This window comes from Varanus komodoensis, unplaced genomic scaffold (assembly GCF_004798865.1).
Source record: "Varanus komodoensis strain SLA01 unplaced genomic scaffold, ASM479886v1 scaffold19, whole genome shotgun sequence".
Classification (NCBI taxonomy): domain Eukaryota; kingdom Metazoa; phylum Chordata; class Lepidosauria; order Squamata; family Varanidae; genus Varanus; species Varanus komodoensis.
This window is the reverse complement of record NW_025335550.1, coordinates 15,921,037-15,948,988: the sequence shown is the minus strand read 5'-3', so window position 1 is coordinate 15,948,988 and position 27,952 is coordinate 15,921,037. Positions and strand designations below refer to the sequence as shown.

General features: G+C 39.7%; 1 protein-coding gene across 1 annotated transcript in view; it reads right to left on the bottom strand.

Moving 5' to 3' along the window:
• The window catches only part of ADAMTSL1 (ADAMTS like 1), a 591,693-nt gene that overhangs the window by 143,541 nt on the left and 420,200 nt on the right, over window positions 1-27,952 (bottom strand). The window contains exons 9-12 of the mRNA XM_044427603.1: window positions 16,319-16,430; window positions 12,987-13,125; window positions 4,960-5,010; window positions 2,475-2,679 (exon numbers count right to left, since the gene is read on the bottom strand). Of these exons, the coding sequence (XP_044283538.1) occupies window positions 2,475-2,679; window positions 4,960-5,010; window positions 12,987-13,125; window positions 16,319-16,430 (507 nt within the window). The remainder of the gene's footprint in view (window positions 1-2,474; window positions 2,680-4,959; window positions 5,011-12,986; window positions 13,126-16,318; window positions 16,431-27,952) is intronic.

Here is a 27,952-nt window from a genome sequence, read left to right as displayed (position 1 = left end):
CATTTTGGATTCAAATACAAAGTTATATTAATTCCCCCTTGCTTAAAAATGTACAGCTTATTTAAGAAACCCTCAACTTGACTTATCAGATTTGGCCAGTCTCAATGTGCCATTAGTTCTCCTGGACCTTTGAGCTGCTTTCTGTACTATCAGCTAGGCTATCCTTCTGGACTGCCTGGTGGAGCTGGGCCTTGGAAGAGCTGTTCTGCAGTGCTTTTGTTCCTTCCGTCAGATCATGACCAGAAGTTGGTGTTGGGGGATTCCTGTTCAGCTCCACAGCCATCAGCCCATGATGTTCCACAGGGTTCTATCCTGTTTTCCGTGTTATTTAAAACGAAGCTTATGGGAGCTTCACTCACAGCTTTAGAAAGAGGTACTGATGATGCTGAGTGTAGAACAGCGGTTAGAGTACTTACTATGCATGGATAGGATTGCAATCCAAATTTTTTAGTTCTTTAATTTGGAAATAAACTGATTAGAAATTGATTTAATATTTTTATAGATGAGGAAACTGAAGTGTATATAGAAAATCTGACTAAGTATCAAGGTGAGATTTCTGTAATCGGTATTTATATGTCGGTATTTATATTTTAGATACTAGTACTCTATCAAGAACATTAAAAGAATCAGGAAAATTTAAGAAGCTCTCAAATGGGGAAAATATGTAAAAAAAAATTCAGTACAACAAACAAATAAAAAAACCAATGCAGTAGATTCATATGAGTAAGACATAACCCAGGTATTCATTCGATACACATTTCAGGGTATTTTTAATAAATTTTTGTACCATCATTTTGGATTTTAAACTGTACCATAAAATGCCTTGGGATAAATTGTTTGAAGGTTGGTATACAAATGTTATCATTAATCAATAAATAAATTGGCATTGTAAACCAGTTAGCATTTTTTAAAAAAATCTAGAAACAGTTAAAATAGCTATTGGGGATGTGATAAGATGAACAGTGGCTTTCTATGTATTTGGTAGAATGCTAACCAAGCTCATTTCTAATGGAAAAACATTGTTAAAAATGGGAAAGATATTACTGGTTATGAGCCCCATGATGATTTTGTTGGATTATTTGAAGGCTGCTAAAGGAAAAGAGCAGAGCTCTCTTGAAGGAGATTTATTCATTGTTGCACAAATTCCTAGCAAAATAGATAGGGCTATATTCAGTAAAGCATGGGCCTGAAAATTACTGCACAAGGTACTTACATACCAACTGAGTCACTTTATGTCTTTGGGAAATAACGTTTTATTCAATAATTTATTTTGTAGAGCATTCCTTCCTCTTACTTTGGAATAAGGTTAAAAAGTAAAATGAAAATATTAGACAAGATACTGACTGAATTGTTAATACGTAGTACCAAAGACTATTCATTTGTAACATTATGCTTTGTATTTTAGAATTTTCCCATCAATAAAAATGTAGAATTTAAACAAGCAGAGGTCATTATAAGCATTAAAGCCCTTCTGCCTAATTATTATGGTTGGGCTGTTGGCTTTATTCCAGTTAACTGGGCAGGAGTCCAGTATCATTATTTTCTGGTCAAACCACACATTATAAATGCTTAGATCATGTCTGCAGATAGTTTGGTCCTTTCAGTGCATGACTATGAATTGTAATTCCACTATATTATTCATATTTGAATATTTTAAATGCTGACTTGGATAATGCATTTGCACTGTGACCACATTCAGGTATGACCACTTGACTGGGTTCAGATGATAAAACCTGACTCATCTATGAGAAGCTGTGGCACCTGTGGCCACCAATTTAAATGTGCAACCTCTGCTTGGGGATGGTTATGTCATGCAAATCTGGTGGGCAGGGGCTTTGTGAGAGTTATCCAACCTGCACAGAACCCTCAAACAGGCTACAGGTTGTGTGAGGGTTGTTTAACCCTTGCAAAACCCATGCTCATTAGGTGCTGGTGATACAAAATGGTGGCCACACACGCTCCCTATGAGCTGTAGTCTCACCATGGTGGGCTGTCAAGTAATATCAACAGTTGCACTATGAACAGTGTCCTAAACCTTATTTAAGGGTTTCCCTCCTTGGTTGGTATATCTTAATATCCTTAAAACTTTGAAAAAAGACAAGGTGTGGCCAGTCATGGTATTTTCCATGCTGTACTGCTTACCAGTATTGAAGAATGCTTCACAATTAGGGAAATGGCTACTCTTGAGAAATAATGACATGATAACAAGGTCTGAGCTGCGGGGGATTCCAAAGGAGTCCAACATATCTTGGAGCCTTTCTACACAGCAGCACTTTCAGATAATTATATGGCTCCAGGGGGGAGACTGGCTTGGGGCCTGTTTCACATGGCATTCTGTATAACACTTAATCTAGCCCTCTTCTGTCCTTTTTAAGCACATGTGCTAAAAGCACAGCAAGGCAATTCTAGTATTACAAGTATTTTGGGAACAGAAAGGATTCATTTGCAGTATGTTCGGAGAAGAATGCGGTTACCGGAGACCATTCCTGAGCCAACCACTTAGGACAATCAAAAACGTTGCAGGGCTGGACAATGGGCATCTTGGGAGTGTACATGCACTTCCACTCTTCCACAGAGCTGACGAGCCCCTGGATGTCTTCCTCCACACAAGAGACTGTGCGGCTCTGGATGCCTCCTCCACAAGAGGAAGAGCAGGCAGTCCATGGAGTGCTTTCCCACCTGCAAAGCAAGATGCCAGTTTAGGGAAAAGCACAACACTTGAGCTCTCTAACTTCACTATAGATTTGCATTTCCCCAGCTTCCGAGGTCATCCAGCACACATACTGGTATGTGCTAGAACCAACTATGGCTTACATAAAGCATGGTGGGTCACAGTGATTGTGTGAATGTGGTCACTGAGAGTACGGGCAAGGGGGTCATAGGTCTAACACAGAACTTTTCCAGACTTGTGTGATTAGTTTCAGGTCCCATGCAAGCCCTTTCTTGGCAGACGGAGTGACCACTTCACTATTGCCCATGTGCTAAATGGGTGCGGGGCACAATAAGCAGAACCCCCACCTCTGACTGAAAAACTATTGCATAGGAATGGGTGTGGATATCATGCTGTTGGTTGTGAACTGAAGGGCTGGTCTGTGAAGGGTTGAAGGGCAAGCGTGCAAAGGCTAAACTGTACTTTGCATCACTCATTGAAATAAGCTCTATAAGTGTGAAGAAAGGATTCCAAAACCAGCCCTTGAGAAACAGTGAGTTGAGATGGGATCCATTTGCCTTTGACATCAATGGGAATATTTTACACTGATTTTCATAGGTGCTGATTGAATTGCTGGAATGATACCTTTGACAAGCCTGCATTACTAAGCATAGTTACTAGGGAGTAAGCTCCATGGCACAGTGGGATGTCTGAATAACATGCTTAGAATTGCACTATAAAGGAAACATTCTGCATATATTACAGATCATACACTCACTGCAACTATGTTGGTCAATGGGCAGAACTAGGACTAATGCAAATTTCAGTGAAACATTAGGAGAAACTTCTTAATGGAAGACCTGCTCAACATTAGAACAGGGCTTTCCTTCACTGGAGACATTTAAAGAGAGGCAGCCTAGCACCTGTCAAAGATGATGCAGCTGCATCCTGCACTGAGCAGGGTTTGGGACAGATGATCTTCAAGGTACCTTCAGAGAGACTACTGTCCTTTTATGCCTAGTCCAGACTGCAAGATTTTAACATGCATACCTAGGTTTGTTGAAAGAGATAATTACTTTTCTTAGCCAGAGTGAATGTAAGCCAGAGTTCCCTGGTTTGGACATAATGGGAAATTCTGCTGTATTACAAACCAGGATTTATGCTGGTATGGAGGTGGGAAGGAGGCAAGGGAGACATGCTCAACTATGACACTCATTTCCAGCAGCATAAGTCCTGGTTTATGAGGCTCTGGATGACCATCTTATCCTATCTCTGATCCAAGTGTCAACTATAGTGCTGCTGTTAGCTCAACAAAAACTATATCAGCACTCTTTTTATGGTTTCAGCTAATTTACAGTCCAATCAGAAATGGAATCATGTAGCAGAAAATTAGTAATGCATTTCATGCTTAATAGTTTAACTAAAAATGGATAGCAAAACATGCCTTGGGGACACAAAACCATACACACAGATTACTGGCCAATCAAGCTTCCTGTAATTGGCAGAATGCTTCAATAATTGCACAAAGAATTATTTCTGAATGAATGCATGTAAACAATACTTGCTTAATAATTATGCTTCATCATGGAAGTGGTTGCAGAGTAAAAGAATAGTCACCATTTGTTAATAACATGCTTTCACACAATTAAGAATCATCTCTCTTGCTTAAAATATATAAGTGATACAACTAGTTATAATACCACACTGTTGTGCAGAAATCAGGAAACAATGTTTGAGACAGTGTCCTTTATTGTCCAATTAGGAATAAACCTATAACAATCTGAGTTTGAGTTAAAATTGAAGTCACTAATTTCCAAAAGTCTTTAACTGTCTCATTTTTAACTGATCATGCAATCTAAATGCAGTATCTTGATTCTGAGTGTATGATAATTGCTCTAACGAACTGAAACACTGTTCATCATTGAAAAAGTTTTAAATTCAGCTTCTTAATCATATCTAATTAAATGTTTGCCCTTCATCTCAGAAATACAAGTGCATTGTCAGATGGAGAAAAGAAAGACTGAGCAAAAGTTTGAAATGTCATCCCAAACTCAACTAGATTTTCTAGATGACAAGAGTCTTGGTTTTGTGTGATGGCTAGATATTCTGTATGAAAACAGATTAAACTTCTACTGTCTTATTGTATTCTATTTTTTTCATATGGAAACATAGAATACAATATAGAAAACAAAACATGAACTAGCAGGCCCAGAACATGTGGTTTGTATCCTCTGTTAAAGAACCAATACAGCACAAAACCATATCTGAACTTTTATTTTGTTTTTACATGGAGTATTTGGTTTACATACCGAGGAAGAGGATGGTAGAGGTCATAGGGCATGATCTGCTTGTATCCATCACTGTTAGGAACAATAATGCCAACCCTCTGAGTAGAAGGTACACACAATAAAATAAACACTAAATGATTACATTATACAAAAACACAACGTTAAAAAGATTAAGTCATTCTACTCATGCTGCTAAATATCTAAACAGAGCAAAACATGAGGCAAGCAACTGAAGTATGGCAAATGCTACCCATCATTTTATTTTGCAAAAGATTTCATGAACTTATTAACCATTCTAACTTTTTATTCTTCCTTGTATTTTAAGAACTGCTTTTGGTACATCTCATCCTCCATTCTGATTCAGGCTTTATGATGTTATAATAGGTTTATTCTTAGCTGTGGGTTGTATCTTGCTTTTATTCCATGCTGTTTTTATTTTTGGTTTAATATTTGTGCTGTAAATTTAGTAACTTTTAATAAGCCAGATAACTTTGGCTTTGGGGCAGTTTAAATATTGTAAGTGTGCAATCCTATGGCCTCTCAAGTTTGTCTGGAGTGGGGGGTATCCTCAGTGTTTGGGAGGGTGGAAGGAGTGCAGAAAAAAAATCCTTTGCATTCCTCCCACCCTCCACTGGATGCCCATGATCCCCTGATTTTGGAAAGTCATGGGCAGCCACTCTAAAGAAATACAAGGAATATGATTCACACAGTAAATCCAGTCACACAGAATAAACTGATCCACTCAGAAGCGTTTAGAGGTATATCTCTAGAATTAAAATTTAAGGAAAGAGTGGGTAAGTAAGAAAGAGAGAAAATGATAAAATGCATGTATGTGTGCACAGGGAAAGATAACTTCTCTATTAATTATTACAAACAGTGGGGGTTTATTTCCCCCTAAAATAAGACCCTCTACTGAATGTTCAGTTCCAGCCTAGGGAAGTCAATATATGAGATATGTGGGAAAACTTACATCTGCCCAACTTAATTTATGAAAAAATAAAGTTAATCTCAATTGATTGATGGGACTTAATTTGACAATATCTTACCCTGATGAAAAATGGTTGCCATTTCTTCTCTAATCATGATGCCTAATGATACTGCAACATATCAGCCGAAGTATCAGTGGTAGCAGGAGCAGGAAGCACAACAGAAGGCACCCCACTAAAGAGACACCTGTTTTGCTTGAGTTGAGGTCTAGCATCAATTATAACTTGGATCACACCCTGCTGAGGTGTGGCTTCCAGATAAAAAATGCCATCATTTCGAGCACCAATCACTTAGTAATACATGAGTGTTGAGGCATGTTGCTAGATCAAAAGTCACTGGCATATACCTGCACCAAGTCTCAGTAATAACCCAAATATTAGGTCTAGAAAAATGAGCACTCGAAAATCTTCACAGTCTGAGAAGAAAAATTATATTTTCTTTCTTATCATCCTTGCCGACAAGTAATAAAAGTGACACCAGTAATTTGATCTATATACAGCAATAGCATAGTCTGAGTGATCTGGATCTTGGATGCTTGCAGCAGCCACCTGCATATCCTGTTTGGTGAGAGAGGATGCTTGCTAAGGCTGGGCCAGTTGAGGATTAAATTAGGCAGTATATTTGCTGGCATGGTACTCTAAATGCAGAGGAACCATACTGCTATTGAAGAAACGTCTTAACTCAGCCTGAGTTGACTACACTGCCAATCAAGAAGTGAGCCACACAGGACAAAGAAAGAGATGCCAAAAGTAAAGCAGATGCAGCCCACTGAAGGAGGCTGTCTTTCCCAGAATGCTTTGAAGGACAGATTGGGGACCCTCAAGGGCCAGGACTTCCTACTGCTTATTTACATGGCTGATTTAGATGACTGGAATGAATGGGTCAATTTAAGCTGGGAAACACATAAAAGAAATTACATACTGTATATGATAAAAATCACCGCATAACTTTCCTTTGCAACAGATTGAAATGGAAGATACAAAACAGTTAACAACTGCTTCTACTTATCTGATTTATTTTTATATTACTGATAAGATTTAGACTGTGGGGGAATAACTACATCAGGGAAGAGGCAATCTACTCTAAAACAGACTCACAAAATATATCCAGCAAAGTGAGTAAAGTTTACTAGCCAGGGATCTTAGTATTTTGGTCTAAAGGCAACAGTGGAACTCAAGTTTTTAGGTCTGATTATTCTTGGAGGTAATTTATAACCCAGACAAGGAACTAAGTGAGTGGCTCTTAGCAAATCTGCTCTAAATGACTAATCTGGATTAGTCAATTCCAAATTTAATTAATCCATCATGACTCATTTGAAGAATTAATTTTGCACAAGGCAAATATCATTCAGGCATTTCTTGGAATAGATTGCTCATTTGCATGCTACCCAAATTTGTTCTCTTTAGTACAGACAGGAGTCTGTGAGGTGCTTTTGACAGGCAAATCACCTGCCTTTCTTTTCTGCATTAATTATAGCCTTTATACTGTTGTTCCTAAACTGCCTTTTAATACCCTGAATGATACCCCTTTACTCACCCTTTTGCTTCTTGCCTTGACAAAGTCATCTTGTGCTTTCACTTCAGATACTTCTAGTTCCATATATGTTGTTTGACATATATGGAACTGCACCTTCACATCTGACAAATGAAAACCAGTCCTCCTGGCTTTTACATGAATAGCATCCATTCATCTCCTCTCCTTACCCTTTACTCTTTACCACATACCTGACATGACCATGACAGCCAAAAGCAGACTGACGACCCACTTTAGACAAAGAAGCACACCAATGAAAGAGATGAAGAACCTACTTGTTCACCACTATCTTGAAGGACACATGCAAACAGCTCTGTTCTCAGTCCAAGCTTAAGGACTATTCAGACACATGTAGAAGATTTAGCAGCACCCAGCCTAGGTACATTCAGCCAGCAGAGCCTACACTCATACAGACTGCAAATGCCTAGGCTCCATTCACATAATCAGGGAACCTGGCTATTTAAATCAGGTGCAGGTAGATTCCTTCAAGCCTTACCTTGAATGTACATTAGGGTTGTAAGGCCATCAGGTGTAGCTGGGCATAATACCCCTCCCTCTGGTTTAAATTGCACATTCTGCATTCATTTCCAGTGTCAGAGGCCTTTTGCACACAAGGATCAGATTTCTCACTCAGTGATCTATTTCTGCATGTGGCTTATCCTTGCTGAATCAGGGCACCCTACTTTAAACACGAGATGCATCTTATCCAGATAAATGCTTTGGAAGATGGTGAAGGATGTGACAAACCATTTTCTATGGCATACCCATGCAAAGTAAGTGTGAGGGCTGTATCCAGTGTTCGTCTTCCTTAGCACAGACCCATTGACAGGGATGGGACTTCAGTGGATCTACTCTAAGTAAAGCTAACACTGGATATAACCCTAGTTCTGCCTCTATTATCATCAATGGGTCTTACGGCTTTCATGGGCTGTCATATCAAAAAGCCACTCAAGTTATCTGTCCTATTACTTCTATTTCTAAGGAAGCTTGAGTATCTTTTCTTCTAACCCTTTCCTAAGGACCAAATTATGCCTTGTATGAGCACTAAAATGTACTAAAATCCCCACAGCTGCTGTGAAAAGCAGTGTTAGGAGGGGGCAATTTACAGCAGACACAAAACAGATGACATCACATGATATGCAAGCACAGTTGTGTCCATGTAGCAGGTCTTCTCATTGCCCCATTTCCCCTGAAGGCCCCCACCACTTACCCCTCAAATCTGCTTCAGGTGGTCCCACAAGCCCCCAGAGTAGATTTGGTGGCACACAAAGGGCTGCAATGAGAGGGAAGGCCATCTGTCTTGGGTGGTCATTCTAGTGGTGGAATGCCAGGACTGAATGCAACCCAGGGTGTGCACATGTGTGTACTTTCCCTATCATCCCCACTGCTGTGTTTCCTCCAAATGGGCTGCTGACTTGTGTTTATGACAGAAACATAGATCTACAATGCTGGCTGGCTAAGGAGAAAGGGAAGGAGATGGTAGAATGGAAGAAAAGCATAGCTACAAATGTCCCCTTTGCAGAAAAGAAGTAGCTGGAACATACAGTACCGCTCTAGTGGCTGATCTCCCATTTGCCTCCCTTATTGAGCACGTGTAACAATCACGAACTGATAAATCTGAAGCATTCAAGTCATGTTAGGATGGCCACGTGTCTCGTGAATCCCAATCATAGGGCAGCTAATACAGTGGAAACACTTTACAGCTTCTTTGCAGATGGATAATGCACCACATACTGCTAGCATGCAGGGAGCAGCCGTTCTTGTATAAACCGTGCCAAATCTTTTTGGTCTTCTGATCATGAATGTAGTGAAAACAGGAATACAGATTTACCATGATACTTGCCTCATAATTGCTATCTAGTTAAATACTTTTCAGTGATGTGATGACAGAAGGAAAGGAAGAAATTTCCAACATATTATGCCAATGTGAAACGAACTGAAAAGGCCTCTCTAATTAGTTAAGAAAACATCCTGTCGCGACCCTCCACCAGCTTTAAGTTTTTATCCACAATACTATTCGTAACATACAGTCCCTTCTTCCTTCTACTTGGGGAAAGAGACTGAAAAGCTATTAAAAGAGGGCTTGCTGGAAGGGCATGTGTGCATGTAACGAGGGCTGGTGAGACATTTCACTGCCTGAGGCCCAGCTGCAAAGGGCCTCCACCCCTTGCCCTTTTCTAGCACCACATTATCCTTCTTGAAATGAACCAATCGACCTCAGAAGCCTGCAGCTGAAATACCCAGTCAGAGGCGAGGGGTTGGCTGGAGATTGGTGCTCTCAATAGTGGGCATTGATATGCTGCTGTTTGCTGTTCCATTGGGGGGGGGATGGGCCAGGAAATACAAAGCACTGAAAAATGGAATATAGAAACAATTTTATGAGCAAAATCTTAAAATTGTTGGGAGATTTGTTACAATTGTTGGGAAACTGGCACATTTTTGCTGGTATTATTATTAAAAGTTTGCCATTAACACCAGCCTTATCAAAGAAGAATGACAATTATGAAGAAAGCCTTACACGGTCAAATTCAGGCAGCCTCATTCTGGTAGGCCCCATGAAATGAAGCAGCAGTTGTCTGTCTAAATGACTCTCCTGGCCTTTGGGATTTTTATGTCAACAGCCTCACCTAGTTCTTTCTTGTAGAAAAGCCAAAATTACTTCCTGACATCTGTTTGGAAATTATATTTTCCTATCTCTCTTGATCTACATTTATCATGCAGCTACCTAGCTTAACATTTCTGCATATGCAATGTCAGAATACATATATACTTCAGTGGAAAATACAATTGAGGCAAACTCCCAGAAACAAATGGAGTGCATGTGCTTTAGCATAATAAGCACCACAAAAGGTAAGATATTCGAAATGGATGGCAAAAATAAATATCTAGGCTTGTTTGTCTTAATTGGACTGGCACTCCTGGCATTTTGAACCCTTTCAAAATGGTCCTTTTCTTTGCTTATGGTACTTGAAATTTGTGGGCCGCAGAGAAAACAGGCCCTCTGTGGTGTGTAGCACACAACTCACATCTTGTTTGATGACTCTTGATTTTGTTGCTCCAGGTGGGCGAGAACACAAAGCAGCCATGCAGCAGACACCAAACATTACACATCTGATACAGGCTAAGGTTCTTCTACAATGTAAGGCCATAGGGCAGAGGCATTCCCATAATGCTCTTCTTGTCCCCTTTTGCATTATATATTTACTATTGTTTGCCATCAGACCAGTTTCTGGTCAGCTTCACCACCAGAGCCCAATACTGCTTTAATTTAACTTTTGTTCTGTACAGTCACTTTGTATACTGTTGCAACGTTGCCGATACTGTACTTTTCAGGGTGAAAAGCATGAGAATATTTATCTTACATTGCCACTTTTCTGCTCCCCATCCTACCTGGCAGGGACATCCTTCTGCTGTGTTCCCCTCCTATGTCCCTGTGGTTGTGGGAGGGTTTGTTATGTGTGTTGGTGTTTGTACAGTGTCACCAAGTCTACTTTTAGCCATTCTTCCCTTTCCTGACATTGCTGTGAGTTCTTCTAGCCGAGTGACACTGAATGATGGCCCACACCTTTTTGTCCTGATCACCGATGCTCTTTTAAAAATCAGATGGCTAGCAGAGGTCATGGGGAACACAAAGGCCAAAGGGCAGAAGCAGTTAAATCCTGGTCAATATTTAATTTCTGAAAACAATTTTCAGTTGCATGAACTGCCTTTTCAAGAAAACAGAACATCCAATAATGTCATGTGGTTGGAATTTCTTATATGTTATCACGCTCTACCGCTGTCAGAATTTCCCTCCTCCACTGCATCAATCAGGAATGTTTGTTATCTTTGCAATCATTTTGATGACAAGTCATGTATCTTGGATGTTATTGAACAAATGGAATTATTTGTGTCTTCCTTTTAAAAATGTAACTATGCAGAAAAAAAATCTTGAAACAAGAAACGAACTGTGATAAACCATAACACAGGAAGAACCTCATGGAAGCCACCAGGAGCTGGACAGGATTTGAATACAACCAACACAGAAATAAAAATAGTTTTCCTCACTGATAAATTGCATGAATAATGCCACTAACGTGCAATTGACAATTTTGCAGAAATGTATTATTTCTAAAAATAACAGTTCATAAAGATTACCTAACAACTCAATAAATGGGTTCCACACAAATCTAACTGAAGTAATTTCTATGTTGTAAGCAAATATTTTCAAGTGAATATCCTTAGGTAGCACGAAGATAAATACATAACTCATGGGCAGTACTAAAATATATCAAAAAATGTTAATTGCTTCGTGATTTTTAAAACTTTCAAGATAAGTGATTCAGTTTGAGATTGTTATTCTAGCTTTTAAAATTTGGTTTAAAATTTCACCTTTAAATGTTGTAGATTAATTGATACGATGTTTTTATTGTTATCTGTATTTTTATATTGTACTTTGATTGTATTTTATGTGATTCTTTAAACCAGAAATTTTTGGTTAAAGGAATGGTATAGAAATAAAATTTATAAATATCTAAAGGAGGATATCAAAAGGGTATCTAAAGGAGTATCTTTTCCCATAGTTGCCTACCTGGCCTCTTAGAGGCCCTTCTTAAGGAGCCCCCTCCTCGGGAAATAAGGAGCCGGGCTACAAGGAGAAGGGTCTTTTCGGCACTGGCACCCCAACTTTGGAACCTGCTCCCCAGAGTGCTTTGCCTGGTGCCCTCTTTGTACTCTTTCTAGCACCAGGCAAAGACCTTTTTATTTTCCTGACATTTTAACTGTTAAAAAGATTTTAGTGGTTGTAATACCTTATAATTGGTTCTAATTTGCCATTGAACCTTTTATATTATTATTGGATAAATTCTGGGTCTGTGAAGTTATATATTGGTGTGGCTTGTCTGTTAGATTGTTAGATTATATTGTTATTTCAATTGCATTTTTACTGTATATGTTTTAACTTTGTAACCTGCCCAGGGAGTGGGATAAAAATCTAACAAATAACTAACTAACTAACTAAAAACCTAAGAACATATATACAGTTGAACTATTTTGTCTTGAAAGGGTTACAAAAACATTATTAAAATGTCCTAGTAAATTCCCAAATTTATTTGAATACCAAGTTGAAAGCACATTAAGGCTGCTATCCCACATGTGCTTATGAGTCCACAACCTTGTTTTAATAAACACTCTTTGTTCAAATACTTTTTACTACCATAAACACGTCTTAGACATTGACAGAGCATATAAAATTAATGTTTTACTCTTTAAAGTTCTGTTTTTACCAAATAAGATGTCAGTCAATTAGGAGCACTGCAAAATCTTTTAGAAGAGGATTTTCAGAGAAATCAGAAAAATCTCCAGAACTTTTCTACAAAATGTTCTGCTTCAAAAATTTCTGAAAAACTCTTAGTACTGATGAAGGCATTTAGTTTTATCCATATGCACTTACAAGTGAATAAACAAATAAGCCCCTGAATAGCTAAAGTAAAATAATCAAGTTGTTTACGTTCAATGGAATCTGCAACTCAAAATGGAAACTCGCTTACCTCGCAGGGCAAGGATCCAAGTTGCATTCCTGAAGTTTGGGCTTTGGCTTGACATTTTCAGGGTAGTAGTGGCAATATTGATCAGCCACCACACGGTTGCTTCTCAGATCATAGCACTCAGCAGAAGTCAGCTGGTAACCTTAAACAAATCCAGATTGAAAAAAGACAAAGGCAGCTCTGCAGCTCTGCATTAACAATTGCACACACATGAACTACAAAGAAATAAGGTACCAGGGGCAGACCAATTTTAAGCTTTTGTGGTCATTTGTTAAAGACCTTTCCCTTCCTTGCTGTGGTTTGTGTTGCTGAGCGAACATACTGGCAAGCATACTTACAAGCATGAAAATACTTGCTACCAAAGTAAGTCCTATGAGCAAGTCTTAAGATGGAAGACATGCATTTAGGGCAGACATATGCCTCTATATTGGTCAAATATGCCACTTCATCTAAGGGACTATCTACATCAAGGGTCCCCAAACCTTCTGAAACTGTGTGGGCATGTTTGGGAATTTGAGAAAGTGCTGAGAGTTCCACCACAACAGAGTTACTGTGGTGGATGTGCCAACTCACTTAATGGCTGTCCTGGGAACCTGGATGCTTAAAACTGAGCTGAAGTGGCAAAGAAAACCTGAGGCCAGAGGCTGGGAGAGGGGAAAACAGGTGAAGGGTTAGAGGGGAGAGAAAGAGCAAGGCTAGAGGCTCAGAATGGAGAGGAAGAAGACTGCCCTAAAGTTTTTGTTGAAACATTTTTTTAAGAGGCAGCAAAGGGAGCTGTTGGAGGCCCCTGCAGGTGCCACGGAGCCTGCAGGGGACTGTGTTGGGGTCCCTTCGACAAGATGCTGGTAAATGCCTGATGGCATGGCTTAAAGGAATGAAAAACAGCTTTGGGTGAGAGACAAAGCAGTGGAGGAGGGATTCTTAATCCCTTTCCCACCTGCAGCTTCTCTCCATATCACCATCCAAAGAGGCTTTCCCCTCATAGCTCCCAGAAGTGTGATAACAAGCCTGCGTTAATATCCCAGCTGTCCTTGAAAACATTCCAGGCCCACCTGCACATGTGAGTGTTACCTGCGGAGTGGAGATATGGTTGTGTAATCAAGCGCTGCCCCCTCCCCCAACTACCCCATCCTGTTACTTCAGTTCCCAAACTTTCTGCACTGAGTACGGAGGTTTATTTATTTATTTATTAAATTTGTCTGAAGGCTGCCCATTAGCATCACACTCTCAGGGCAGCCATTACAGTAAAATTACCAATCGGTAATAATAAATAAAATAATACAATTAAAATACAAAAGATCAAATAACATATAAATAATCAACAAGAATAAACTGTAAGATAATAAATCAAAACTGGTGCAATTTGGTTTGCAGGTGGGGTTTTCTCAAAATGGGAAGATTAAATGACTGAGTGGACAAGATATAAATGTGTGCACCCATATTCCTTCCCTACTTTCAGCTCTCATGTGAACAGGCTGAATGCCTAATGAGAACAATCCTTCCCCCAAGTAATATACATAAATATCTCAGACGTATGGCCTTTTGCTCTTAAAAAAAAAACAAAAAACCCTTTATCTCTTAACACCAATGTATGCAATGTACAGTTCCATCATTATGTTGTGACATATTTACAGGTCCAAACAACTTCTGAAAACAAAGCCAATGTCTTTCAAAAGAAATATTTTAAAGAAACTATCATCTTTTCACATATTGTGTTCTTTCTGGCAGTTTTATTTAAATTAAAGTCAAAGTTGAATGTAAATTATAATTCAAATTGCTGGATATTGTTTGTAGCAGTTTTCTTTAAAGAAACAAGCAGTTTATATAAAGCTTGTTATTGCTTCCCTTAAAGGGGAAGCTCTTCCCTTTTCTTAGTTCCATGCTGGTGTTGAGTGTGACATGTTGTAGTTTTCTGTTTGTAGCTTAATGCCTTAGTTTGCTTCTTGGAAGAAAATCTTGACCAATTTTGGGCTGGTAGTACAGAAATCTAAAAGGCTAAATAAAAACAGAATGCTAGCTCTCCCTAACTATTCATAACCTTTAGTCAATTTCTTTTTATTTAACGTACAGCTTTGCAGCCTGCATAAAAGCCTTGTTCTGTGCATTTATTCCCACTTCCCCCCTCTAATTTCCTATATGGGAGTATCAGCTGTTGAAACCTAATTTCAATTACCAGAAGCTGCCACTGTCTTTGACCACAAAAACTGCATGACCTCTCGACAAGGCTGCAATGACTAGTCAGTGTAACAATTAATTTAATAAAATGACATCTTCAAAATTTATTGAACAGATAAGGGAAAGCCACTGGCTGCCCAGTGCTCTAGGATTCTGTATGCCTACGTTAAGTTACTCTACCCTTCATTTGTCATTTCATATTGAATAACTTGGATATCCAAACAAGCTACTGAATTGATGGTGAGTTCATTAGTGTATCAGTAATACTGACAAGTGATAGCTCCAAAATTCATGATAAAGACATAACCGAATGAAGCTTTTTTCAATGTGCTGCATGAATTGCAAAGTTCAGCTATGGAATTTAGATGCATTTTAATGCAAAAACTGTATGTAGTCATATGAAAGTTGTCATGACTGCATCAGTACTGATCTTATTAACAGTCACTCCGAGAAACAGTCAAGATTGTAATTTTTTACCTGGATTTGGAAAACATGTGTGGAAGTGATCAGAATGTGACAGATGTTTTGTATCTTTGTAAAACTGGCAATTCAGTTCAATGTAATTTTTCCATGCACACAAATCTGAAGAAGGTCAGAGAAGCTCTGTGAGATATGTCAGGCACACTAATTTTGGACACTTCTTAAACAGCAAAGATTCATGACCACAGCAAATACTTTAGAATTGTGAATACACAATAGTTATCTTAAGGAAGTATATGTTTAACTTTTAGCGCACAGGAACTGGCTTTCTAAACAGAGGAGTAATCTGGGAAAGAGAGATGGATTATAGTGTAAGAGTGCAAAGACAAGTCATTAATCAGTGCTATTGATATATCCCCTCTGACCACACTAAGATTATAAATAATAGACCAAGAACCACCTTCTGCATTGGCTCTTTTCAAAGATTCACTTCCTTTGGAACAGAACAGATTGCCAATGAGAAGAAAAGAGTTTTTCTCCAAGTACTTTTCACTTTAACAAGGGGCACAGCTGCACCCTGCCTGAGTGTCAATCGGATCTAAAGCAGCACTTCCAGTTTTTTGAGAGGTCTTTGGGAAAAAAAAGAGTAACCTAGAAAGGACAGCACTTATTTGCATGAAAAACATTTATATATATCTATGTCACTTAGAAGTGCAATAATATAACAATATATTCTTTACCTCCACCACAGGAAGCAGAACAAGGAAAGAAATCAGTTTCTCTCCATCGGTGAATAATAGGTTGATAGAAAATGAACTGAACTGTACTGTCAGCAGCACCAGCATAATGGATCTGGAAAGAAGAAAGGCTATAGGTAAAGTTGTAGAGTATGTAATACAGGTACCAATCAGAAACACCCTGTTATTAAAAAATGGCATAGTTAAAAGACACAGAAAAATAGCCCTTACCAATTTCAGAGCAAGAGAAACAAATCATGCCTTCTGTTGGACCTGTAATGTCAAAACTTGCACACAGAACTATTGAACAAGGCTGGCTAAACCGAACACACCTATCAAACTGTGTTATGCAACCTCTGTGGGTGAGTTGCATGAAACCATCTTGAAACTTTATTATAAGGAACTTTCCCTGCTTATTAGCCACCATTAATTAAGTCAGAAATGTAAGCTGGACAGGTAATTTTTAGGCCTTTTAACCCTGCTTTTTCTGGTATTACCATGCTCTTAATCTGTTTCTACCTTAAAACAAACATAAGAGAAAACTCACCCAAATATCTGCAAAACCAAAAGGAATGCCTGCCATGGCTATGTCCAAGCAGTCACATTTGGAGAAAACAAAGCTGCCTATTAGATTAGTACCGAGTTGTACAGATGGCCTCCCTTCAGCACTTCTCCCTGTTGCTGCATTTTGCAGACACTTGTACAAGCCCTGGAAGCTGCTACTATTCAAGGCCATTTTCCTGATCCCTGTTGCAGTTGGAGTGCATGCGGCCTGGTGATAAAGTTATATTGCTTATAGTAACAGAAGCCATGGGTGATTTGCTGCTGCCCTCTGATACTGTTTAGAAGTTCCACCTGAAGCAGGTGGCTTCCTCCTACCTCGTCAGAAGGCCCAGCCATAGGAACACCCGTCTCTAATGTTTGAGGGAAGGCGAGAGCTCAAGGAGCCAAGAGGCTTTCCCCTCAGGAAGGCTACCTCCTTGCCGCCCCTACAGCAAGGCGCATCTTGCAGGGCTATGCCCAGGGCGAATGCATTAGTACTGCTGGGAGAAAACCACTGTAATACTTCTCTCTAATCCATCTCCATCCAAGAGTGGTCTATATCCAACACATGAAACCAGCCATACTAGAACATGTAACACTCTGTGGTAGTAGCAGCGGCGGGATTTGAGGAAGACCACATATTTCAATTTTGCACAAAATAATCAACAAAAAATGCAAGCAAAGAACAGTTTCTGTTGTAAATACCTTTACTTTTAAAGACAACAAAAATAATTTTACATAAATGAGGGATAGAATGTTATTATTCATATGGATACAGAAGCTGGCTTTTTGAACATTTTATGGTCATGTACCCCTTAGTTCCATCCCATTTGGGCTCCTCTAACATGCTTTACATGGGACTGCCTCTGGAAACTGTTCAGAAACTTCAGCTGGTCTGTAGCCAGAAGACTAACTGAAGGCGTTAGAGAGCTCATGGGACTCCCTCGTTACAACAGCTTCATTGGCTACCATTCTGTTTCCAGGCACCATCAAAACATTATATATGGCTTATAAGCAGCAGTTTGGTTGTCGCTTGGGACTAGGCTACCTGAACCCCTACCTTCTCCCATATGAACCTGCTTGGGTCTTCAGCTAAATGGGAGAGGCCCGTCTTTCGATACTGCTGCCTTTGGCAGTGGCACAAGAGAGAGCCTTTTCGGTAGCCATTCTCAGGCTGTGAAGCTCCTGACTGAGGATGGCTGTCTCACTGGTGTCCTTCCACTGGCAGGCAAATACTTTTTTCTTCAACTATGTCCTTAGGATTGTGGCTCTGTTGGGACAGATGCTGCTTTTACTGTGCTTTTAAATTTGATCTAATGCATTTGTTTTATTATTGTTTAATCAAGTTGCCTTGGGTACCATTTTTTCAATAGAAATGTAGGGCACAAATGAGAAAGTTCGTATGTATTAAAAAACCAAATCTAGATATACAGATACACACAAACACATAAAAACAACATGAATTAAAAGCCATAATTCAGTGAAGGCCTGACACCAGAACAAGTGTTAAGCTGTAGTATAGGACACTGTTTACTTCGACCTGGGTTGGCATGCCTCCTTAGACTGGAAGACTGTCACCATTACTTCTGATCAGCGCCTGGAGAAATCAGCAGGCATTTCTTTGTGTGCTACTCTCTGCTCCCAACCTTGTCTGACATGGTTTTAAAACTAAGATCAAGTTGCTGTTCTTTGCAAAGTTAAGGTGAAACCTTGCAAGTCGTATCAACATTCATGCAACTTAAGAATTTTATTCTACTTAACACATTTACACCCTGTCTCTCCTGGGCTTATAGCAACATCACTCATTATGAACTTGATCGAGTTCAAGATGGGCACAACATCAAGTACAGAGGGGTTCTCCATGTGATACATCTGCCTGGCTTCCTTGCTGCCCTACTACCACAGGCACTTTCCCTATGTACTTGTCCTCTTGTTAAGTTTGGATGGTGATATATGGTAGATGTTTGCAGTCCTTCCATTGCAATGGCCTGCCTTGCTGTATTGCGATGTGCAATACACTTGTACACACTTGGGGGCAGAAAAGAGAAATGCTCAATTGGGTTCTTTCTGTTTTCAGGTTATCTACCCCGATGGGCTGACTTGGACCTACTTTATGTAAAAAGGGCATGTTTTCCCAAGGGATTCTCACCTGATGTCTTTTCCATGCCACATGAATGCCTTTCTATTTTTCTAGGTCTTAAAACTTTTAGGTTTATCTCTGCTATTTCATGCAGCCCGTACTGTGCTTTTTCCTAACACATGATTGCTTTTGTGTCACATATTTTACTCTATGTATAAATACACAAATGGGGAAAAAATCCTGAACATCAGCTTGTAAATGTTTCCACGAATAGCTGTGTCCTTTTAAAAGTCATCTGAGATACTCTGAAAAAACAGCACAAGAGAGACTATTACACCACTCCATGGCCAACATCAAAAAGCCCTGCTTCTCTTGCTCAGGTCAGTCTTAGGGCATAATCCTAGGTATATTTAGACAGACAAAAGTCCTACAGTTCCTAGCATTTCCCAGCCATCACGGGTGACTGGAGAATGCTGGGAATTGTAGGAATCTTGTCTGCTTAAATATCCATAGGATGTGTCCTTAATAATTTTGTGCAAGGGTAGAACAACATATGCTTTGCATGCTGAAGGTCTAAGGTTCAATCGCTGGCATCTAAGCAATCACTGCAGGTAAGAAAACAACTCCTGACTGAAGCTGTGGACTGTGCAGCTGCTGCTAACCAACGTGGATATTACTCAGCCAGATGGATCAATGGACTGAGTTGGCATAAACTCTGATGTACCTATTACTGTCCCCTTAGTGAAAACAACCATTTACCTTTTCATGTCTTCTAGAAGTTTAGTTTTGTTTTTTTTAACACAGGCATATGAGGAATAGGAAGCAGAAGAGAAGGAGAGGTTTGTGGGGAGGAGGGTGGGGTAGCAGCACGGAAGGCAAATAGGGAGAACAGCCACCAATCATAGATTTCTTTTCTCTATATTAAAAGTTAGTAAAAACAAAGGGGCAGGACAGAAATATTTCAGGACATGTTGAAGGACATAAGAGTTCTAACTTACTGAGGGTATGGCTGGTCTTTTCTAATCAAGGTAAACAATGATGTAAATTCCCAGAATGGATGAGGCATCTTGTAATATCATTTTGTTCAGCATGTCGTAAACGGGATGTCTACCCACTTGCAGTGGGGTGGTACATTAAGAATGCATGGATCTAAACTCACAAACAGTTCAGTGGACTCTGGAGGACAAGTGTGGTATCATGTTGGAAGACCTGAAAGCTGTGATTTGAACACGTAAGTAACAAACAATTTTGAAGAATTCACGTCTTTTAACTTAAATGACATTGCTTGAACCTTAAAGGTCTCGTGTGTGGGGTCCTAGGCAGAGCATGATAAATGAGGAGAGAGATTACACAGAGCCCAGCAGAAGGCGTTGCAAAGGTTCCACATCAAAAGTCAGGAAGACATAACAACCCAGCTCCCCAAGGGCCCTTGTTGTGTTGTCTGCTTGATTATCTGTCTTCTCTGACACAGAGAAAAGGCAGATGCAGATCTCTCTCCCAAAGTAAGTAGGAAGTTATTCATACAGCCGGGACCACCACAACCATCACCCCTGGGTGGGAATGTACTGCAATTAACCACAGATGGAAAAATAACATTGCTAGGTGAACGAAGGGAAAGAAATCAGACAGGCCAGTATTTATTGTTTCAGAAGAGCTCTGTGCGCTTTGGGAAAAGAGGGTAAATTTATTACAGTGTTGCTGGAAGTTTGTTTGATAAAAAGTTATACTTTTGTCAAGCCTGGGTCCTGAGGCCTTCAGGTCATATCAGCTATTGACCAAGCCGGTTCTGACCTAGAACCAAACCACACATTGTGGTAACTGCATCTCATCTAACTTATGGCTATCTTTCTATTTATTCTAGTGTAAATGCATGCAGTCCCAAATTTGGATCATGGACATCATGCACTGGATGAAGATGAATCAGGGCCACATGTGCTTACTGGAGGATAAGCAGACAGACAACTCTGACTTACAAAATAAATGATTAACATAATGTACAGTTTGGCTCCTCAAATGCTCGTGTACTGGTCCTGCTGCAGACTGACTGTTTTACGTACTGTCTCCTGGTACTCATTTCAAAATTTGGGCCATTCCTAGATGTGGTGGGGATATCCAAAAAGCAGGAAGATGAATCTCCAGTGGCAAACTAGAAGAATCTCTTCAGGCTCTGTGTTCTGCCTCTGCAGAAATGCTGATGCATCTCAACAGACTAGTACTTAAATTCTTTGTGCATTCATAAGACAGATCAAGGGGCCTGTTAGTCTACTTGGCAGTTGCATGGTATTTTAAACTTGGCACTTTTCATTTTGCATGTTAAAGTATGTTAAATTAATACTTTAGATACTTTATTCTGTTGTTGTGGCTTGTCTTGAGCATATTTGGGCTTGATGTACTATAAAACTCAGAGAAATGAGTAAAACTGGGCAAGTTCTAAAATGATACCAGCATACTTAGGGTTTCATTCCTTAACTATAGAAATTAGGGCTGCAGTGAATCTGTTACAGGCAATTTGTCAGCCATTTCACACCCTTCAAAATTGGTTGTTTTGTTTCCGCTGTATTTCAAGGATGAAGTAAAATTCTTCTGCAGAGAAGAGGATCTCAGTGTCTGTCATTTTATTTTCCCCAGAAATCCATGTTTTGGGATATTTTTTGAATTTGGGGAATTCAGGAAGGCTGGCATCATTAATGTAGTGCTTGAGTGAAACCTGTCCTCCAATTGCCCAGAAGTCCTCAACCCCACTATATGAACAAGTATGCCTCATTCCCAGGGCATTTCAAATTTCTCAGCTTTTCTCAAGTTTATTGTCACAGAATGTCAGTATGTGCTATCTCTCTATCTATTTCCATGACAAAGCACCACATTGATTGCTGATCTGGAAAAGCCCTATGGGAGAAGTTATTCATGAAGCCTTCAGAGCTTTGATTGAATTATGGGAAGTCAAGGAGGCTGCAGATTGCTGGAGAAATGAATGTACAATAAATACCAGGGGATACATGTACACTCACCTTGGCTTCTTTGGCTTCTTCTGCTACCTTCTCTCCTTCTCCTTTCTATACTGCTCAATAGCCAAAGCTCTCTGGGAAGTTTAACTAAGCTAAGCTCAGGAATGCTCTTGTTCTTTCCCTCTGAAAGTAATTTCTTTTCTATCAAATTGAGAGTCATTACAAATGATGCTGGCAGAGTATAATGGTTGCATCCTTTGCTATTTATTGAGAGTTTCTATTATTTTTGTCAGTACTTGAATAACTAAAGAAAGGCCTGCTTTTGCAAAGTGAATGAATCATTTAATTAGCAACATGTTTAAGTCAAGAGTGGAACATTATATACCTCTTCAAGTGCTTGAAACAGGCTTATTTAAAAATATGTTCACTGCATTCCTATTCTTAAATTTGACGTAGTAAGAAAATATTATTTACATTGGAATATATATATGAATGCCTTCTGCCTGCCTGACCCAAAACACACAGCTAGAATAATCCTCGCTGAGTTAAATGGGAGTTACCCCCAAATAAATGCACTCAGGTTGCTGAAATGATCACAGTAAAAAAGTTTGGAGAAGGAACATTTCATGAGATTCTCTTTCCTCAAATTAGATATGTGATTTTGATTATGGTCAAACCACCTGGCCCCTACTGCTCTTCTGCACAGTAAACACATCCCAGTAAACTGCTTTTCCCAACTGATGGTAGCCATTATGGTGCAAATGCCCCTTTTTGGATAATGATCTACACCAATAACAAAAAAAAGATCTAGTTTCCATTCTCTTTGTGAAGAAAACGAGTAAGAAGGTGAGGAGATCTGCCAGGTTCCATTATTTATATAGGTTTGCCAAGAATCTGGAAGCAGCTGGGGATCTCAGTATCTGACTTACAAATGGGCTCCCATGTGATTTGTTACATATCTTTTTACCATGTCAACATGTGAAAGCATTCCACTACCACTAAAAATAGCTGATGTTCGTGAATTGTCCTGAGAAGCTGATGTGTCTCTCTCCTGCTCTTTCTCCGCCAGCCATTCCCCAGCCCTAGCCCATTCTGTACAGGGTCAAACTTTTCCCACCTGGTTGCACTACCAGTCTTCACAAGACTGCCTTCAGAAACAATTGCATTCTAATGTCAAGATCAAGGAAAAGTTATTAACCTCTCTTTAAACAATATTCACATTCCTGAAGCCACTGACAAGATTATATGCCTAGCACACCTTCAGCTTCTTTGAATCTGAAGGCCTGCAATGATTGCTGAGAGGCACTTATGAATTCTGAGGCTGTTAGGTTCACACAAAACAGCAAGTCAGCATTTCTGAGAATTCTGATTTTCTGGGTAACAAGCAAGTGAGCTAGTGCAGACTGAACAATAACTTCTGCTTGGCTCCTCTGCAAGCAGGAGAAGCTACACCTACCAAGAGTTTAGCAATATGTTTGAACCCAGGTATGTGGTTTGTCTCGCCACAACAATTGTAACAATTTAACAATCGCTTAAACTTTTTATTGTTTTCCATTTTAAGGAGATGCAAATAACATTTTAAAAAGCATGTTCTCCCACCTCAAGATCAGAGCTCCCTGTGCCTAACCCAGAGGAAGAAGTCAAAAAAATGCAGCTGTTAGATATGGATTTAAAGCCATGTTCTCTTCTGGCCTAACGTTATGAAAATTTAAAATAAAATGAATGAGTTTTGTCAGCAGCTGATTGCTTCATCTTGCCTCTGAACCCCACTTGGATATACATATTATCCAGGACAGAAGAAAGGAAGGAAGCACCCAGGCAATTGTGTCTTCCCTTCTTTTCCTAATTATCTGTCAGTTTAGAGCAATGGTAGGAAACAGTGAATTGGATATCCTCTGCAGTACTTATTTTTTGACTGGAACACACTAAAACATTTTTTCATTTTTTAAATCATATACTTGTAAGGTGATTGTTTCCTATCATGAAACAGAGTAACCTGACATTTGGCAATGTGGGTTCCAGCAATTTATTTCTGCTTGTTGGGGCCTACGGTAGTCTGCACGAAGATTAATGTCCTAATCTGTCCTAAGGTTACATCTACCATTGTTTGGTTTAATGAACGTGAAACATTCATTGGTTTATCTTGCTCATCCAATAGTCATCAACATAAGTGAACATTTCCTCAGAGGCTTAGATGGGAGCAAAACATCCAAATCCTATGATCAGGTCTCATCTGCCAGTACCCCAAACCTTGGAGCAGATGTTTGGGTGGCACAGAGGGCTGCAGTTGCGGGGGGAGGGGGAAAATTCCACAGCACCTGCGGAGGTTCGCTAGTGTGATGCTGGATTTAACCCAGGGTCATGGTACAGTGCAATACTGCTTTAAATACGTGTGCTTCTAGTACAAATCAATTCTTTCATTTGTCAGTCAGATCACATATACAACTACTATTACAACTCTAAGAATAATTTTCACATCAATTACTAGAGCATTTGCATGTATTTGCATAACAGCAAGGATAATTTGTAGTTAGCAACTTAGAACTCAAAGCCCCTTTGGTTTCCACATTCTAGCAGCAAATCCTCAGCTAGTGGGAATGTAATGTTTGCATAACTGGGATTGTATCTAGTTTGGTCATTTGACTTTCCTAAATGAAAACATTCATAGCCAGTCTAATAAAGATTCCAAGAGCTTTTTCTGGAGACAAAGGGGACCCGCTTCAGCTATCCACCTTTTTAATTGCCTTTTCACTTAGTCCTGTTTGGTCAAGAATTGCCTTTCTGGGAAAGTAAATCAGGACATTCAGATGAGAAAACAATTTAGCAAAGACAGTTGGCACAAACCACAATGATCCTTAAATGTTCTTGTTGGACTTATAATAGCTTTGCATAGCAGGGCTATTGTAAGTCTAAAAAAGTTAAACCACTAAGGCAAAGAAAAGATGCAGGCATTAAGGGGGTTTTTTGTATTGGAATGTTATACTAGGAAGAGAAAATTATTTCTATCTGTACTTGAGCTTTTTTCATATTGGTATATAAAGCTGATCACTACCAGTAAAAATATACTTCTAAAAAAAGAGAAAAAATTCAGGCAGTGTTTTTCAGCTGTCAGGATTCACCTTTTGGTGAAACCTGGAAGCAAACGTAAGAAAAGGCTAAGCATAAGTTATACAGAAGTAAGGACAGTAAGCTTCTGAAGATGTAGCTCCACATGACTCATGCCTTATATTTTTTATGATGAAAAAATAGAAATTTGAAGTGGTGTATTTAGAGGCCTCAAGATAAAAGTCTAGAGGTGAATTCAGATATAATGTCAAAGTTTAATGTCAAACCTTACTTACCCCTTCCTCTTGTGTTTCCATTTTTTATTAGCTGTACTTACCCATGTCATTGAAACCTGGATAAGCTATAGTTAAACTTAACTATGTTTAATGGAAACAAACTAACTTCAATAGGGCAGCTAGACTGCTAGTGAGAACCAGCAGATACAGTCATATAAAGCCAGTCCTCTACCATCCTCACTGGCTTCCAATTGAGGTCTGGGCCCCATTCAAGGTGGTGATGCTAGTATTTAAAGGCCTAAATGGCTTGGGGCCGGGATATCTGAAGGAGCACCTCCTCCTGTATGAATCTACCCTGAACCTTAGATTCACTTCTGAGGCCCTTCTGAGGGAGACCCTTCCTCAGGAAATAAGGGGGCTAGCAACCAGAAGAAGGGCCTTCTCGGAAGTGGCACCCCAACTTTGGAATGTGCTCCCTACTTTATACTCTTTTAATCTTTATAATCTTTTTGGCACCAGGTGAAAAACTTTTTCTTTTGGTGATATTTTAACTGTTAACTCGTTTTTATTGTAATTTTGATGATGCAGTACATCTTTTATGAAATCATAAAACTAGTTCTGTTAAGTGGGCACATTTTTTATTATTTCATTATTTTATTGTTTGGGTTTTTATATTGTTTTGCATGGTTTTATTGTTGTAACCTGCCGAGGGAGCTATGTGGTTAATGGGGTGGGTTGGAAATCAAATAAATAAATAAATTCACAGCATCTCCAGGTAGGGCTAGGAAAAAAATCCTGCCTAAAACCCAAGAAAGCTGCCGTCAGTTAGTGTTGAGACTACTGGGCTGGATGGACCAATGGTCTGACTCAGTGTACAGCAACTTCCAATGTTCCTATGTACACAACATGTGCACTCCTATGGGCATGCCAGGCATACCTTGGTGACTAGCAGCCAAACAGAGACGTTTCCTCCCTCTCACTCATGGAATGCTCAAGTTGTTCTCCTCTAGTTTGTATTGAGAGGGCAGGCTGCATAAAGATGAATGCCTGAATGCATCTTATTATGCAGAACGCAAACTCAATTCTTTCAGGAAAATCAGGATGTTAAAGTAATGACAGTTTGATCCTCTTTGTTATTTACAAAATGCTGAATCTGCTGTTTGAAAATGTCATCTTGTAGAAGACTTCTGCTATTGATTGCCCTGCTCGTAGCAGCCAGGCAAGGAAGGATTCTATTTTTTGTGTTGTTTGGCAGTGACTGGCCGATTCCGGAAGGTGGTGCTGGGGAACTACAGCTCTGCACCATGGCAGCTTTGCCATGGGGTACCGCAGGGCTCCATCTTGTCCCCCATGCTCTTTAACATCTACATGAAACCGCTGGGAGAGGTCATCAGGAGGTTTGGGCTGCGGAGTCATCAGTATGCTGATGATACCCAGCTCTACCTCTCATTTACATCTACTCCAGGTAAGGCAGTGGCTGTCCTTAACCAGTGCCTGACCGAGGTAATGGGCTGGACAAAGGCCAATAAACTGAACCTCAATTCAGATAAGACAGAGGTCCTGTTGGTGGGAGGTTTGGGTTTTCAGGTAGATCCTGTCCTGGATGGGGTTGCACTCCCTCTAAAAGCCAGTGTTTGCAGCTTAGGAGTGCTCCTTGACCCAGAGCTATCCCAGGAGATCCAGATGATGGTGGTGGTGAGGAGTGCCTTCCTCCAGCTTTGGCTGATCCATCAGCTGTGTCCTTACCTGGATGACCAGTGCCTAGCAATGGTGATACATGGCCTGGTAACTTCCCAATTGGATTATTGTAACACGCTCTACATGGGGCTGCCTTTGAAAATGGTCCAGATACTTCAATTGGTACAAAATAGAGCTTCCAGGTTGCTGGCGGGGACCAGTCATTATTCTCACATAACGTGGGCCTCCACCAGCTCCACTGGCTTCCAACTGAAGTCCGGGCCCAATTCAAGGTGCTAGTATTAACCTATAAAGCCCTAAACGGCTTGGGATCAGGATACCTGAAGGAACATCTCCTTCCTTATATGCCCTCACACCCCTTAAGATCTTCAGGAGAGGCCCTGCTCTGGGAACCCTGCTTGAAGGAGGTAAAGAGGGTGTCTACTCAGAGTAGGGCCTTCTCTGAGGTGGTGTCCAGATTGTGGAATGCGCTCCCCAGAGAGGTTCGCCTGGCACCAAGCCTATACTCTTTCACCAGGTGAAAACCCTTTTATTTGAACGTCATTTTAAGAATTAGGGATTTTAGACGTCAAGTCAACAGACACTTTTTAATCTTAAATTATTTATATTTTCTTTTTTTGAATGTGATTTACTCTGACTGTATTTTATTACTATTGACTGTATTTATTATTAATATTTATTGACTATTGTCTATTGTATTATTGTTTTTATCATTGTTGTTGATTTTAAGCTTGTAAGCTGTGAAGAGTGTGTTAGAAATGTTCTATTAAATTAAATTAAAATAAAATAAAATTAATATCATGAACTGATCCTTTTTGTGATTAATTGCAGCTGGACAGTTTGGACTGCTACATAGGAGTGGTTTAAGGGCAGCTACCAAGCTAAAAGAGTCTAGAGACTTTCACTATTTCTTCAATTCAATCTGATTGCTTATCACACTTCCCAACCCAGTTCGTATTTTTATCTGTCATGAGGTCATGGGCATCACTTTACATCTAACACCTTAAGGATCTCTGTCCCAAGATGAGAACTTGACAGCATCCTGGACATGATGCAATTTTTCCCTCTTTACAGATGAAATCCCTCAGGC